Source organism: Postia placenta (genome assembly GCF_002117355.1).
Source record: "Postia placenta MAD-698-R-SB12 unplaced genomic scaffold POSPLAscaffold_4, whole genome shotgun sequence".
Taxonomy (NCBI): Eukaryota; Fungi; Basidiomycota; class Agaricomycetes; order Polyporales; family Adustoporiaceae; genus Rhodonia; species Rhodonia placenta.
In genome coordinates, this window is record NW_020169835.1 from 1,548,194 (window position 1) to 1,563,022 (window position 14,829).

Genomic DNA, 14,829 nt, shown 5'->3' on the forward strand with positions numbered 1-14,829 from the left:
AGGTAGCAGGCGCGGCAAGTGGACCGCCGGACTGAAATTCGGTGCTTTATACTGGTGGATCAGGAGGAAGGGACCACAAGCCTTCCGGAAGACAGGGAGACGTGGTGAACTCAATTATATTCCCAGACGGTACTAGCGCACGCACTCGCTGCACGGTGTTTTAGATGCTATCAATGAGGAAGAATACAAACAAATCGCCGTCGCCGTCGCCCTCGGTTACGTACACAGCGGGACGATATATATGTCCGCGCGCAGATACAACAACATAAGCGTACATTTGTGTCCAGCATCGCATCCCTTGCTCTAATTCCTCGTCGGCGTGTAGCCCTGGTTAATGCTGGCGTTCTGCAAACGCAAGGCGGTCGTGCTCGTCGATATCGCTGATCCACGGCAGCCATTCAGAAGCAGGCGTGAGCCTGTGACCAATCAGAGCATGTGAAGCAGCCACCACTCACACGGCTTCCCACGGGTAATCCAGCCTATCAGCGGACGCAGATTCAGCGAAACATGCACGGGAACAGCAGCAGGGAGTAATGCCCTCCTTACCATACGTCCTCGACCTCGTCGCCGGCGTAGTAGCTGCACCAATATGTCAGTGTCGCAGTCCACCCATCTGTTGCGATCACGCAGAGATAACGCAGCATCTTACGGGACGTCCGGCGGAAGCTCGCCTAGTTTTGGTTTGAGTTTGTTGTGCACGACGAACACGGCGAACTGCGTCCGCTGTGCCTTGCGCTCGGACTCGGGCAGCGCAGCTAGTTCGCGCTCGACATCTTTTTGCAACTCGGAGATCGCGTATCTGTGTGGCGAACAAAATATCAACATGTGTCGGCACACAACGAGATGGCTGCACACGCCATCGAACGACAAACTCACTGCAAGGTCTTGCGGGAGTCGTCCACTTCGTCCTATGAGATCCCAATCAGGATACATTCCGGGATGAGCGGAGCCTAAACGGAGACGCACCACAATCAGAGCTCTTCGCCCGAGAAGGATCCTCCCGGATTCCGGGCCTCTGCAATGCACACGGTATTATTGGACCGCATTTAGAGGGCGCACGCCGTGACGCAGCCTGAGACTTACAGCCACTGGGTCCTGATGACCTCGTTGCCAATCTGCTCGGCGGTTGTGCCCGGGAGTGATTCATATAACGAGAGGCCGATTGCGTGGATGGGAATGTTGCGCTTTGTCGCCGTGTCCTTGAGGAACGTACGCTGCGAGGGAACGTGAGCGGGCACTCGCGGGAGCAGAGATAGCAGGCACGCACCATGACACGAGCTGGGAAGAATCCTCTGCATAAATGTTCAGGTACACTATCGCACACAGTATGGACCGGCTACTTGCCCTCCACCTGCACAGCATGCGAGGTCAATGCAGGGCGATTAATGCAGAGAACATGCGCACCTATGGCTATGAGCATGTCTGGCTTGAACTCGGCGATCCTGTCCGCAGCAGCACGGATGAGGTTGTGTATGTCGTTGTATGTCATGTGGAGGTGCTCTGGCTCGCCCATGTTGGCTGTCTCGTCGCTGCTGCGGGCGTCGGGGAGGGATGTAGTCGGGTGCAGAGCCTGAAGTTTTTCTTTCCCTTTCCTCGATCAATGCACACAATTTATCTTATCTCCTGAATCTCGCTTAGATCAATCTCTTTCTCTGATTGATCGTGAGTAGCACGTTCGTCGTTCCTTCCACAACGGGCAGCAAAATGGCAGACCAGCCACCCACACCAGGTCCCTCGGGCTCGAGCTCTAGCACGACACCAAAGGCCATAGCGAGCCTCGCAAAGAAACAGAGCGATGTGACCAGGCTTGGCACCCAAAAGCTCAAGTTCGTGCCGACATTACCGGCCAGGAGGAAGAAGGAGTGAGTGCGTCGCGTCCTTGCAGTCTCGCGGCAATATTCGACTGACACTGCAACAGGGAAGTCAAGAAGGTATGTACCAGCGCATATCCCCTACGAGCGACCGCCCTAACGTCTCGCATAGGAAGGCGCGCCGTCCGCGGCACCCGCTCCAGCAGAACGCGGCAGGGGACGCGGAGGTGAGCGCGGTCGTGGTGAGCGCGGTCGGGGTCGAGGCCGGGGCGGCGAAGGCAGAGGCGCAGGCCCACGCGCGCCGCCCGTGGTCGAGATGACCGCGAGCGGGCCGTTCGCCATGGGCCCCACTCTGGCGGGCACGTCCGCCCGGCGCACCGCGCCGCGCTCCAACTTCGCGCCCATTGTACCGCAGGGCCCCGGCGGCACCGCGCACCTCGGCGCGGGCCTCACGCTGACGACCGCGCCGTCGCTGAAGCGCGAGAGAGGGCGCGAGCCGGCGCCCGCAGACGATGATGTCGAGGCGTACTCGGACCCGGACGAGGGCGTGGAGATCGTGGATATGGATCATATCAAGCAGATGGACTGGATGGCTCCTGAGAGTCTGGGTAAGGAGAAGGAGGGTGGGAAGAGGAAGAAGGGGCTGAAGGTGAAGGCGGACCCAGACAAGCAGGAGGATCGCAAGGGCAAGGGTAGGTTGTTTTCGCAGCAAACTTCCAGAGCGCGCTTCATTGCTCATTCGATTATCAGGTGTCGCAAAGGAGGAGGCCATAGAGGTGGACATCACGCCTGAACCCCAAGAAGAGGTCAATCTAGCAAACGCAGTCGATCTCAGCGACTCAGAAGAAGAGGAAGAGCTCGAAGATATTATCGACGATTTCGCGTTTGCAAACGAAGCAGAGGAGGTCCGTGGATGCATATCATCCTTGTTCTGTGGTGTACTTACAAGTCCTGTAGGATACGAATATCCGACAAGAACGCCTCTATTTCTTCCAGTTCCCCAGTCCCTTCCCCACATTTATATCAAATGCTCCGCCGCCAGCAGATCCTGAGCCGCCTTTACTCGACAAGGCAGATGACAATAGCAAAAAGGTTACATTCGCACAAGACACAAAACCGCCAGCGCCAGTTCCGGGAGCCGTGCCTCCAGTGGGCGCAACCAACGCCCAGACTAAAGTTGAGAAGGAGGAGCCCAAGATCGACGGCATCATTGGTCAGTTGGAGATATATGAAAGCGGGGCCGTCAAGATGCGCCTCGGAAACGGGATTGTGATGGATGTTCGTGTCTCTGTTCCGAATCTGCGACAGTGACTGACGGATGTTCCCAGGTGACCGCGGCGACGCAACCGTCGTTTTTGCAGCAGGCGATCTATCTCGACAACGAAAACAAGAGGCTGTGTGTCTTAGGCGAGGTCAATAGACGATTCGCCGTGTCTCCCAACGTTGACACCCTGCTGAGCGCCCTGGAACTTGCGGAAAACCCAGCGGAGTCACTGGAACTCGGCGAAGGCCTCATCACAATGGACACGAGCTGATTGCGCATGCGAATATTCGTCTACATACTGTAATGCCTACGGCGATCATGGATGAATGCTTGCCGCCTACTCTATCGTACACGCAGGACGCGCTGCTACCGAATGCTACAGATGAAATGTCTGCTCCATGTTATACGCTATAAGTATATCAGAACCACCAGAGATGCACATCGAGCATATATCATGACACCGTGGGGCTGGGTGCTACCACCGGCATTTGTATATCGGGCTCAGGCACATTGGTACTGTTGTTGCTGCTATCATCCTCCCCGAAGATCTCCAACAAGCCTGCGACACGAGCCCTATTCCCGGCCTTCTTCAGCACATAATCGCGCAGCCCAGACTTCAGGCTCGGCTGCTTGTCTACGAGCTCGCGCAGCTGATCTTTCGGCAGCTGCAGGAGTGCACCGAAGCTCGCAGGCGCAATCAGCTTCGCGCAGCGGATGAAGCCCTCCCATAACGGAGGATTCGTCCAAATCTTTTTTGTGATCAACCGAGACAGCAGGGTTGTCGAGACGAAGCCCACAAGTGACCGGTACGTTGTGACGGCTTGTATCACCTGCAGGATGATCAGAGACCACGACTTTCAGTAAAGTGGATCCATGACACGTACAGTTCTGAGGAAAAGTGTCGGGAGTACTGGCTCGTCCACAAGCTGATTCATGACGACGGCCAGAATCTCAGATCTGAAGATATCAGTCATAGAGAAGCAGATCCCAATGGCTGTGAAGACGTCAGGAGCATGCGCTTGGATCGAAGAGGACCTGCCAACTCACCCTCGATGGCGCTCTTTAGACCGATTTCCTTCTCTGACTCGTGCAATAAAACCATCAGTTCCGCAGGTGTCAGGAGCTCACTTTGTCGCACCCGCGGCAGGTTCGAAGTGACACTACCGAATGACTGTGGGGGTGTTGTGACAATCGAGCTGAAGACAGAGCGGACCAGGTTCTTGGGCTCTGGCTGCCCGTTCAGTATAGAGACAATGCGTGGCAGATGCCGGAGAATGTCCGCCTGCACACAACGAGTATCAACGGAGGATCGACATATCGACATTGAAATTGTGCATACCTTGTCCATCTCGGCTATAATTGGAATGAGGAATCGAGCATCGAGATCCCTCTCATTGATGAGCGACTTAACGAGAGTGACTAGCTGAGAGCTTGGCCGCACATTCTCCGTGAAGATGGTCAAAACGCGAAGCGCTAGAGACTCGCCACCAGGTGGGAACGTCCGGAGTAACGTCAATAGTCGGCCATGGGTAGGACCCAAAGCACGGATGAGCGGTGTAATCAGTTGCTGGATTGTCTCCTGGACGGTCTCTTCCATTCCGCCATATGCGGCGAAAATCCTGCAGTTTTGGGATGAGCCTTAGAAGCAGCACCCAAAAGATCCTCAACGCACTCATCCAAGAACTCCGGCACCTTCGTCGACAAGGCAAAAAGCAATTCCAGGTGCTGTAAGATCTGAGCTTTGTTTGCAGGAAGCTCGAGCTGCTCCGGCAAATACGGAGTCTGTATGATATCCTCCGGTGGTAGTTGCCCGTCTTCCATGTTTTCGTCGTGGTCGCCGTTCATCGCTACATCTTCTGACTTGTCTGCTTTTGGTCGCGATTGTAGCCGTCGGAGGAGTTGTAGTGCGAATTCACGAATCATGTTGTCCATGGGCTGCACATCCGGTATCCACCGCTTCACGGTGTTGATGGCTGCACCACGTGTCACTTTATCTGGATGGGGACATACGAGGAGTTAACTCAAGAAACAACAATGGTCCAAAAGTCCTACCAGGATGTGTAGTAAGCTCGAGAAGCATGTTCATAGCTTCCGCACGTAATGATGGCCGTTGCGAGACGAATTCTCGGAGAGCAGCAAAGCCCATTTGTCGCCTGATTCCTGATTTTAGCAATACAACAGACCACGGTCTTCGAATTTGTAACGTACCGTTCGACCTCAATGCACGATTCTCGGAGGAGAGTCAGCACGTCAGGGGGTACATGGGGCAAGTCAAGCAAGAAACGGGAAAATGTCCGATCCTTGCCATCAAGATGCGTTTGGTAGGCTGCGACGATCTGGTTCAGCCATGTTTCGTAGTTAGGTGCCTGATTGAACTTATGTTAAAAATCAAGGAGGATTTCATCATAACAAAATGAAGGACATACCCAATTGCGATCCCGCGCTATTTGGATCTGGTCATTATACCATTCCTCGTTCATCCAGGTGGTGGCAAGGCGCAATCTAGAAAGTGAGAATGAGTGCTAGCCGTGTTATGCAGTAGGTTAACGACGAACCTCCCTGAGAAGTCCGCCATGATGTAGTCACAAAGTGTCTGTCTGAGGCGGTCCTGATGTGCGTACAGCTCGGATACAACGTCCATACTATCTTCCGGCCTTTTCTCCTCAGGGACGTCACTTGGCGATGGATCCGTGACGCGCGTGACCATGCGCACGATGAGTAGCATCCACATGTCGGCGCCAGACATACCAGGAACCTCATCTTGGAGCACCTCGGATGGCGCAAGGTCTTTCGAACCGTCCCATATTCGGGTGAGTGAACCATGCACAACTAGATTCCGCTCTTCTATAGATAGTTCTTTTGGTGGAGGGAGCTTGAAGTCTGCGAGGTGCAAGTCCGCCGCCAGATCCATCACACGGTCGAGCGCGGCTTCGTCCTCCGGCATAGCCCCTGGCTCGCCAGACAACTAAATTATTGGATAAATAATGCTGTGCAACAAGGAGAGAGCCGAACTTACCTCGAGATTGAGCCTGTCAGGCTCATACTCGATTTCATCCTCATCGATATCCATCTTGAGTGGATCAACAGGCTCAGCCTTGACTTCTGGCTCCTTAGCATCAGGAGGAGGGCTCGTCGTCCGTACATGAGTGTCTGACGATGATGGGGCCTCAGTTGAGGGCACTGCAGGGGCAATCAGAGGTTGGAGAGGCACGGCCGCAGGTGCTACTGCAGGTGTTGTACTCTGTATATTCTTACTATGACGGTAAGCCCGCACCAACCCAATCAGTGAGTTCTCGGTGAATGACTGAATGTTGGCCACAACAAGGTCGGTGACGAGGGAGGCAGGGAGGGTTGTGAAGTCGAAGCCGGCGAATCCAGCCACAGTGGACGGTCCGACGAGAGGAGCACTCTCGTGCTCCAGCTTCGGACGTTTTGCGTCGGGCGCATCCTGTGCCGGGGTACCAGATGGCGACCGCTTCCGGGAAGCTTCCGCCGCTTTGCGCTGCTTTTCCGCGGCAGCAGCAGCATCCATGCGCGTGCCTTGGTTTGCGAGCGCCGCGTGGATCTGCGAGGCATAGGGCTGTCCTTGCGATGTACTAGTGGTGGCAAGTTCGAACCACGCTCGGACTGAAGACTGTGTAGCCACTCACCGTGATATGTGGACGAGCAGTATCCGAACTGCCTTTTCGACGCTCTTGATACTGGCCGCGGGAAACCCTTCAAGTTTCGCTGGTGTCCATTGAGTCAAGGTTGAGACTACAACCTCTACCAATGCTGGTCGCGACTTGACTAGGGTTGCCCAACTGTTTAAAATGGCGGACAGTATGTCGGGATTACTGAAGCAAAGCTCAGTCGGCGGGAAAGGCTGAGTGAGCGAGTAGTAGTCTTACTTGCTAGTATATAAGATGGTGATAACGCTTTCCAGCAGTTTCAGTCCCTCTGCTTCTAAGGTGGCCACAGAGATGAACGGGTGGTCCGTAGGGCACATTGTGAGATTCGGGTCATTCTTGTTTTGTAGCTAGATGGCAGAGAGTGCATATGGCTTAGTTTCCTTGTGTTGTTTGTACAGACTGCAGGAGAACACACTCACCCTAGGGTCGGGGACTCCTCGCGTCTGAACAAGAATGACTCTTTGCATGAACTTCACAGCAGCAAACTTTATGCCACTGCTAATGTGGGGGGCCCAAACAAATTCGAGTATTCGCGTCTTGACTTGCGTTAGAATGTCCCACTGTTGACGTTGTGTCCGGTTTGTGCATCTGTACATTTTGTGAGGTGAGAGGATCGAATGGTCACACGGCCGGTACGTACAGCACGCGGAAGAGCAACGCATATACGGTCGCAAAGCATTGTACCGTCACCTTGACCGTGTTCTGGTTGGAGTCGTGCAACAGGCCAGCCAAAGTCTCCAAGGATTGAGAAGCCACTATATTTAAATGCGTCTCATTAACACACAAACTTCACGGACTCAGGAAATCGACACGCACACTGTGTGCGCGCCTCAATGGACAGACTCGACCTGCATATAGCATAGTGTAGGAGGTCAATGACCCATCGTTTCAGCAGCGAGTCTCCGGCCCCGGATACGGTTTTGACGAGGGTGGTACAGAGGATCGGGATGGGTCCGGGGTGTATTTCCAGTGATTCACGTAGCGTAGCCAACAAATCTGCCTGCTCTTTCGAGTCTGCGGGGACAGCCAACGCCGCAGACAGGGCCTGAAGGGGGTCTACAGGATTACTGGCCATTCCGCACACTGCGCTCGCCGCTGGGTCCAAGTCCGTGTCTGCGAGCGCCGAGATCCCAAGCGTCACTCGTCCAGGCGCCAGTCTCGGCGGAGTCTGAAAGCGCACTTGCCTCCTGCAATGGTTAGTCGCCTCTGCCGCCGTCGTCCGCGCTCTGCTCACGCGATGCGCTCGCCAGGCTACACAGCAATCCCAGAGTATACAGACCCTACTTGAGGCCGAGAAAGAGGCCGCAAAGGTCGTCCAGCGGGCGCGCCAATGTTCGTCTGACCGCGCATCGCGCCTGCAGTGGCTGATACATTCGCTACCTAGATCGCGTCCAGAAACTCAAGGATGCACGGTCTCAGGCCACGAAGGAGATAGAAGAATACAAGAGGCTCAAGGAATCTGAGTTTCAGGCGTTCGAGGCATCGGTGAGCGGTGTGCTCTTATTCGATGCATGGGTCGCTCACATTCCGTGATAGCACGCTGGAAACACTCAATCCTCGCAGACCGCCGTCGACCAGGAGACGCAGATTAAGCTCCAAGAGATTAGCGAGGCGTACTACGCGAACAAGGACCAGGTCGTGGCCAAGCTCCTGGACCGCGTCGTCCTCGTCAAGCCGGAGCTGCACCGCAACCTGAAGAAAGCGTCATGATAGTCTGCCATTCTGTATGTATCGGTTGGACTTCGTCTGCATTATGATTCCTACACAATGTAACATCGCCACCACATAATACCCAAGATCTGAGGCACTACAAGAAGTAGCGTCTCCACAAACCACACCAATGGTATGGGCGCATTCTACAATGATGCTGATACTCCTGCCCCTCGCATCCGCTGTCAATACTTGGCGCGTTCTTCACGCCCAGGGAGCTGATGCCATGTTTCCCCTCAGCTGCACAGGCGAGTTGAGCAGCGTCGCCATGGATCTTCGATCGTCGTCCCTGTGCAATGGCGATTGCGACGATATCGTCAGTCCGTTCGCGAAGGCCTCAGAGGGTGGTCTCGCATCGAGCAGACCACTCGCCTTCAGCGAGGGCAGATTCGGCGCAGGGTCACGATGAGGTCTCAATAGCGGAGCTTGAACGATCTGCTCAGCTGCAGTGGTATCCACCGTCCGCTGATACTGCCCCTGGGGTATAAAGTCGTATCGCTGGACCACCGCCGCATCTCCGTGAGGTTGCTCGCCCAGATCCACGGGGTGTCTCTCCGCCGCGTTTACCACGCTCGCGGAATTGGCGGCTGGTTCTGTTGCCTGCTCGCGCTGTGGCGGGCTATTTTTCGGCGAGTTCGCCGCCCGCTCCTTCGCCTGTACTTCGCGCCATTGGTGTGCGACAACGGTGACGCTGAATCCCCACGTCTTCTCGAAATCATGGTCCCAGATGTGCAGCTGTGGATCGTCCGGATGGTACTTGCTGTAGGACTGATTTCAAATACGAACACGGCGGGTATTAGCAGCAGGCCTATGAGACAAAATAGTAGAAACCGACCCATAGCACGCATGCCGCTGGAGGGACGCCCGTCAACACCGTTACCCGCGACAGCATCCTTATATAGGACTTACAGAGTATGGTATTTTTAGCCCGAGTACCGGTGGCATCGAAGATCATCCCCAGCTGCTTGCGCACCCATGGAACGGGTTCGGCTAATCGGCCTTCGCCCTGTTCGACAAGCTCGTCACGTAGATCGGGCATGATAAAATAAAGCCTATTACCTCCGCGAGTGCCAAACAAGAACATGGGTAGAGTGCGTGCATGAAGCAGAAGCACCACGCTCCCGTATTGGAGCTAGTGTCGAACATTGACACTTGCTTTTCCAGATTATCCTCTGAGAAGCGCAAGTGGCCCGATAGCGATGCGTCCCATTCCTGCACGAATGCGTGATGAAGCGAATGTCCCGCCAGAGTAAATCAGGAACATGTACCTCGAGATCTTTGCGGCAATCCCTCAACGCCGCCTCGCGGACTGTGCTCTCATCCATGGCTGTTGGTGTCCTGGCGTCAGTCCACGGACTAGAACTCCGGGGATACCAAAACGTACCCACTACCGCCTGCACTGTCGAATAAAGGGACAGTATCCGTAAGACGTGGCCAAACTGCGATGCGTAGCGTGTACGCGGCGCGGGAGCATGAATAAACTCGGACGCTATGATTTCGGCTCAATCCATCGTCCGCAATGCATATAAATATTTAAACATCTCAAACTCACTTGCTGAGTGCCAGTGCACGGCCAGATCGAACGTCGTCTCGTCGATGGGCAGGCGCACGGTGGCCATCATCTCGACACACCGCGGACGCAGCGGGCGGTACGTGTAGATCGCGTTGATCCAGCCCATCAGCTGGATGAGCCAGAAGCACCGCCGCGAGCATTCGCGCTCGATATACATGTCAAGCGAATCCGGCGGCGTCGGCGATGCGGGGCGGCGCGCCTTGTCGTCCGGCACGTGCACCTCGAGGCTCTCCTCGAGAACGCGGAGGGCCAGATCTGGAAGATAACAACGAACAGTTGAGCACGCATCGCCCAACCAGGATGAGGAGGATAGGCGTCAGCAGATGCACGCCTCATGCATCACGCCGCCAAGCATCGGCCGGCGCGCGGACAGCACATGTACATACCAAAGTACTTGTAATGCTTCGTCCATGAGTGGCTCGCGGCGACTTCGTGCATCTCCATGAGACAAAGCGCCTGCGCGGTAGCAAGGCAAGGCTCGCTTAGTAGGCGGCCCGCATTGTCGAACATTATCGAGACGGCCTCCTCGTAAAACGGCACGCCCGCAAGGCGCGCAATCGATGCTGTGGACGACACTGATTTGGACAGCGGCGCGGCTACTGCACAGACCACCAGGACAAGATATTCAGGTAGCCGATTGTGGCTGAGCTCGGCGGAAAATGACGGTTTATGGAATATCATGCGGTGGGGATTACAGTGCGCAAAAAACACTGTCATAAATGGAGCGGTGTGAGCGGCTTTCCGCACAAAGGCCGGTCGAGCATGTACGTACGGTTCACAAGTTCATGGGTGGTATCGCGGTCTAACAACTTAGATTGTGGCTGTTGAACTTTGTGGAGGATCGGGGAAAGCTGTGAAGCCGTGCCGGCGGTAGGATTTGAGCGATTGCGCTTGGGCGCCGCAATATACTCTTCATCTGTTGAGAGCGGGGGATGCGGAGGTGATGGCTCGCCCGAACGTGATATCTGATCGCGCGCCGGAATTTCCTGCAAATCACGGAAATTAACACACATGAGGCAGTGAGATAGCTGAATTAGAAGTAATCACCGGTACAGACGCATTAGCATTGTCGTGGTTGGAATTCCGTGGCGCCGGGACTGGACGCCCCGAGGAATCCGTGTAGGTACAACTTTTGGATGCGAAGTAACTACGGGGAGTTCAGTCTGCGCCGGTCTGAAGAATGCATTGAACCCACCAATTGCTACACGGGGCTTGGTGGTGTACGTTTTTGGTCAACGAGACGCGCGTAGAGCGAACCACTGAGAACTGACCTGTTCCATCACATCGCCGCTTGCTCTTGTGGCACGCATCACAGGCCTAAATATGTACAATGCTATCTACGCTGCGCAACGGTTCGAAAACGATAAGACCTACCTTGCTGAGTCGCTTGCGCTTCCCGCCTTTTACAAAGGCTACAGTGGTCTGCTCGCCATTGGTATGTAAGGCATCGTCGGGGAGACGGGTACTGCCGCCTATGCGGCCGTCTACAGTGTGGTTGACGGGGGACAGAGAGACCTGCTCGGGGTGGTTGCGCGGGTCCATCTAAGGGGGACTGAGCGAGACTGATAACCAAGCCCGAAATGTGATTGTGAGCACCAGACGCGGCAGGGAGCTACGGGAGAATGTAGGGGTCGGCGATGCGACGCAAGCCGGGTGTATGCGCGAAGCGGGAGTGAGGAGCACCCAAGCGTCGGGGAGTGTATCTAGCGCGATGATGATGGTACTGGCACAAGACGAGAAGTGGCGCGTGCTTTAGAGCGAACGTTACAAGGGGGAATCTACAATGGCCAAACCGATCTCCCGGGCCCAATTACGGGACAAACCTAAGTTGGGTGTCATCTTGCTCTCACGCGCGCTTCACAGACCTCTGATCCATGCTCCCTGCCCGGAGATTTTGCGACATTGGGCCCTGCTAAGTACGGTAGACGGCGAGGACGGGGCGCGAGCCGCCACTGCCGCCGCCCGCCGCGCTGCCAAAAGCAGCAGGTCGCGCGTATATCGGCGGGAGGGACGGGAGGGATGCCGAGAGAGCTGCCGTCCCTGAGCCAGGCCGCGGCAGCAACCATCTGACACCCGCCGGCAGGGCCTTGGGAACCGGCGGCACTAGTTCTGGACGCGCCCAAAGTCGACCCGCGTGAGTGCCACAAGCGCCGGCCTTGGCTGGCAGATCTCACCGATCAATCGGAGCCGTCCGCGCCGAAGCACTAGCCAATGCGCATCATCCTGTAGCCATTTACAAACGTAATACCCGCGAATGACCTTATCTTCCCAGCACTCTGACGCAGACAGCCTTCTCGGGCACTTTGCGCCTGGGTCATCCTCGGACACTCCGCGGCTGCCCTCGCCGACCGAGACTCCAATTTGCATTCCGCTTGCGACCAGTTTCAGCTCCTGCCGTCATACTCTCTGCCATCACCGTGTGTGTCTCCGCTCATTCGGAGCCGCACAACGTTTGTAAACCCATCGCACGTCATGGCCGCAGCAGACACGAGGTGTCCCGCACCCCAGGACTGGTCATATTGCTTCAGAAATAGCAAACTGTGCGACAGCGTTCTACCGCGAACATCGGCCGCAAAATGAACTGCTTCGCGAAGCCAGCGGCCAGTGAAAATTTGCCTTAATGGGTCAACTGTTACCTAACCAGAGAAAACGCAAGCATTCTGAATGTCGTAGACAGCACTTTATGAGCAGCTTGAAGAATCGCTTCGACCTGCAGCTTTAATGGGTAGTCTGATCACGCAATTTCATGTCTCGACCGCCATTATTTGATACAGCGTACAGACATACACGCATGAAGCGATGTTTAGCTGGTAACAGTACTCTAGTCGAAGAGACCGAAGCCCATGTCGTCGTCGGACTCCTCCTATAGCAGCTGTCAGCGACCCAAGGTCGAAGGGTTGAGTTGGACCGGGAATACTGACCTTCTCCTCCTCCTTCTTCTCTTCCTTCTTCTCCTCCGCCGCAGCAGCAGCCGGAGCGCCGCCTGCAGCACCGCCAGCCGAGACAGCGACCGCACCGCCAGAAGGAACCTAAAAGCAAATAACATAAGTGACAAGCACGCAATGTACTCAACGTGTTAACGTACCGAGGACAGCTTGGAAGAACCCTCCGCAATCAGCTGCGACAGGAAAGGATGTACATGTCAGCGTCATTGTCATCGCTTTGTCATGGGAGACGGACCTCGTTGATGTCCTTGCCCTCGAGCTCAGAAATGAGCTTCTCAAGGCGCTCATCGTCGGCCTCGATACCGACGGCACCAAGGACCTTCTTCACATCCCCAGCAGAGGGGGAGGCGTTCCCACCAATCTGGAGGAGCAGGTATGCAGCAACGTGACGCATCTAGCCGCGACGAGCTTGTAAGTTTCCCGTGCACACATAACAAAGCTCGTAACGTACTGTGAAGTGTTATGTGCGGTAGCCACAAATCACTACAACAACACCGCCGTCAAAACCGTGTCATCGCACGCACAACGACCAGCACTCACGTTTAATCCTCGAGGGAAGACCTGTGGATTCTATCCGACGACTTGATGAGGGAGCGCTGTGCCGCCGCCCGCGCTCCTAGCTCAAGCGATCGGTGGCTGAGAACTGTACAGGTGGTTTCCCACGCACTCCTCAGCCACCGTCCCAATTCGGGCTCCGCCGTGCGAGAGTCCCATATTGCCCTCGACGCAAGCCCCGTTCTCGACAACTCAAGATGGTGCGTGTTGCCGCTGCCGGCTTGCTCGCCGATCTACTTGGAGCAGAGGTGCTGACGGATGATGTGCGCGATGGCAGGCCGACTCTGGTGTAACTGACCCCGCTCTCGCCGCCGAGCTCAAGAAGAAGAGGACGTTCCGCACGTTCTCCTACCGGGGAGTCGAGCTTGACAAGCTCCTGGACCTCGGCAACGATGAGGTACGCATTGCAACATCTTTATGTTACAGCCTTGGCTCACTAGAGGTCTTTGCAGCTCGTTGAGGTACGACTGAACTGGCCAAGTTATCATTGATAGGATGACTAAGTCCGACTGCTCCTAGCTCGTTCACGCTCGTGCCCGCCGTCGGTTCCAGCGCGGTCTGAAGCGCCGCCCCATGGGCCTCATCAAGAAGCTGCGCAAGGCAAAGAAGGAGGCTCTCCCGAATGAGAAGCCCCCCGTCGTCAAGACCCACCTCCGTGACATGATCATCGTCCCCGAGATGATTGGCAGCGTCGTTGGCATCTACAACGGCAAGGTGCGCCTGCAATATAATATGCCTATTGATTCTAGGAGCTTACTTGATCGTGCAGGTCTTCAACTCCGTCGAGATCAAGCCCGAGATGACTGGTCACTACCTCGCCGAGTTCTCGTGCTCATACCGGCCCGTCAAGCACGGTCGCCCTGGTGTACGTTGAATGTTTTTATGCTTGGATCACGATCTGACTGTCGCCTTGTTCTGCATTCATGTAGATTGGTGCGACGCACTGTAAGTTTTGTCTTCATGCATTGGGCATGTGACTTTCACTGACGGGCAGTTTCGTCTTACAGCGTCTCGTTTGTACGTCACCTGCACTTTGACACCATTCACCCTGGCAGACACTGACGCCTTTCTCTTCCGACAGCATCCCTCTCAAGTAGGCGCGGGCTGCTTTTCTTCATGCATCTGTTCTCTACCATGTGCTTTTACACTCAAAAGTACTACGCATCATGCAATATATGCCATGTGTACTCGGATAAATCTTAATGTACACATGCGAACAGCAGCAACTATCGCGCACATACAACAGATCAGACGCCGAGCAGAAAGACGTTGCTATTTGCTGCTAATGCTACATTGACCG

The 14,829-nt window shown here is 55.4% G+C and overlaps 6 protein-coding genes across 6 annotated transcripts; 3 read left to right on the forward strand and 3 right to left on the reverse strand.

Annotated features, from left to right (window-relative positions):
- Positions 1–99: 99 nt before the first annotated feature.
- POSPLADRAFT_1039355 (hypothetical protein) lies at positions 100–1,558 on the reverse strand. Its single transcript, XM_024477529.1, has 10 exons — positions 1,402–1,558; positions 1,369–1,370; positions 1,268–1,294; positions 1,084–1,214; positions 967–1,015; positions 877–908; positions 650–799; positions 547–579; positions 456–479; positions 100–380 (listed from the first exon to the last, which is right to left on the reverse strand). The coding sequence occupies exons 1-10, from the start codon at positions 1,511–1,513 to the stop codon at positions 332–334; spliced, it is 609 nt and encodes a 202-aa protein (XP_024341079.1). The 5' UTR covers positions 1,514–1,558; the 3' UTR covers positions 100–331.
- Positions 1,559–1,704: 146 nt separating this feature from the next.
- Positions 1,705–3,346, forward strand: POSPLADRAFT_1179946 (hypothetical protein; the record flags this gene model as incomplete). The annotated part of the gene is made up of 6 exons (XM_024488713.1): positions 1,705–1,862; positions 1,932–1,935; positions 1,984–2,503; positions 2,562–2,716; positions 2,769–3,089; positions 3,140–3,346. 6 exons carry the CDS (start codon positions 1,705–1,707, stop codon positions 3,344–3,346), a joined length of 1,365 nt encoding a protein of 454 aa, XP_024341080.1.
- Positions 3,347–3,451: 105 nt separating this feature from the next.
- Positions 3,452–7,821, reverse strand: POSPLADRAFT_1045374 (hypothetical protein; the record flags this gene model as incomplete). The annotated part of the gene is made up of 16 exons (XM_024478738.1): positions 3,452–3,483; positions 3,593–3,905; positions 3,960–4,069; positions 4,123–4,357; positions 4,415–4,694; positions 4,748–5,069; positions 5,128–5,228; positions 5,284–5,441; positions 5,502–5,577; positions 5,631–6,040; positions 6,092–6,671; positions 6,726–6,911; positions 6,966–7,093; positions 7,166–7,334; positions 7,387–7,501; positions 7,563–7,821. 16 exons carry the CDS (start codon positions 7,819–7,821, stop codon positions 3,452–3,454), a joined length of 3,474 nt encoding a protein of 1,157 aa, XP_024341081.1.
- Positions 7,822–7,938: 117 nt separating this feature from the next.
- Positions 7,939–8,456, forward strand: POSPLADRAFT_1045375 (hypothetical protein; the record flags this gene model as incomplete). The annotated part of the gene is made up of 4 exons (XM_024478739.1): positions 7,939–7,941; positions 7,997–8,078; positions 8,131–8,231; positions 8,283–8,456. The coding sequence occupies 4 exons, from the start codon at positions 7,939–7,941 to the stop codon at positions 8,454–8,456; spliced, it is 360 nt and encodes a 119-aa protein (XP_024341082.1).
- Positions 8,457–8,660: 204 nt separating this feature from the next.
- On the reverse strand, positions 8,661–11,571 carry POSPLADRAFT_1054906 (hypothetical protein; the record flags this gene model as incomplete). Its single annotated transcript, XM_024480572.1, has 10 exons — positions 8,661–9,224; positions 9,292–9,308; positions 9,366–9,462; positions 9,516–9,668; positions 9,725–9,783; positions 9,841–9,945; positions 10,009–10,284; positions 10,416–10,739; positions 10,802–11,015; positions 11,404–11,571. 10 exons carry the CDS (start codon positions 11,569–11,571, stop codon positions 8,661–8,663), a joined length of 1,977 nt encoding a protein of 658 aa, XP_024341083.1.
- Positions 11,572–13,240: 1,669 nt separating this feature from the next.
- Positions 13,241–14,770, forward strand: POSPLADRAFT_1179951 (hypothetical protein; the record flags this gene model as incomplete). Its single annotated transcript, XM_024488714.1, has 9 exons — positions 13,241–13,359; positions 13,706–13,709; positions 13,846–13,926; positions 13,982–13,990; positions 14,049–14,243; positions 14,299–14,394; positions 14,459–14,474; positions 14,537–14,546; positions 14,611–14,770. 9 exons carry the CDS (start codon positions 13,241–13,243, stop codon positions 14,624–14,626), a joined length of 546 nt encoding a protein of 181 aa, XP_024341084.1. The 3' UTR covers positions 14,627–14,770.
- Between the last annotated feature and the right edge of the window lie 59 nt (positions 14,771–14,829).

What these genes read in the sequence shown, in the direction of transcription:
- POSPLADRAFT_1039355 (XM_024477529.1), bottom strand. Translation starts at nt 1,513, where the DNA reads ATGGGCGAGCCAGAGCACCTCCACATGACATACAACGACATACACAAC. An exon ending in GGCGAAGAGCTCTGATTGTG is followed by an intron (nt 909 to 966) that starts GTGCGTCTCCGT and finishes GGGATCTCATAG; the next exon opens with GACGAAGTGGACGACTCCCG. An exon ending in GACGAGGTCGAGGACGTATG is followed by an intron (nt 480 to 546) that starts GTAAGGAGGGCA and finishes GTCCGCTGATAG; the next exon opens with GCTGGATTACCCGTGGGAAG.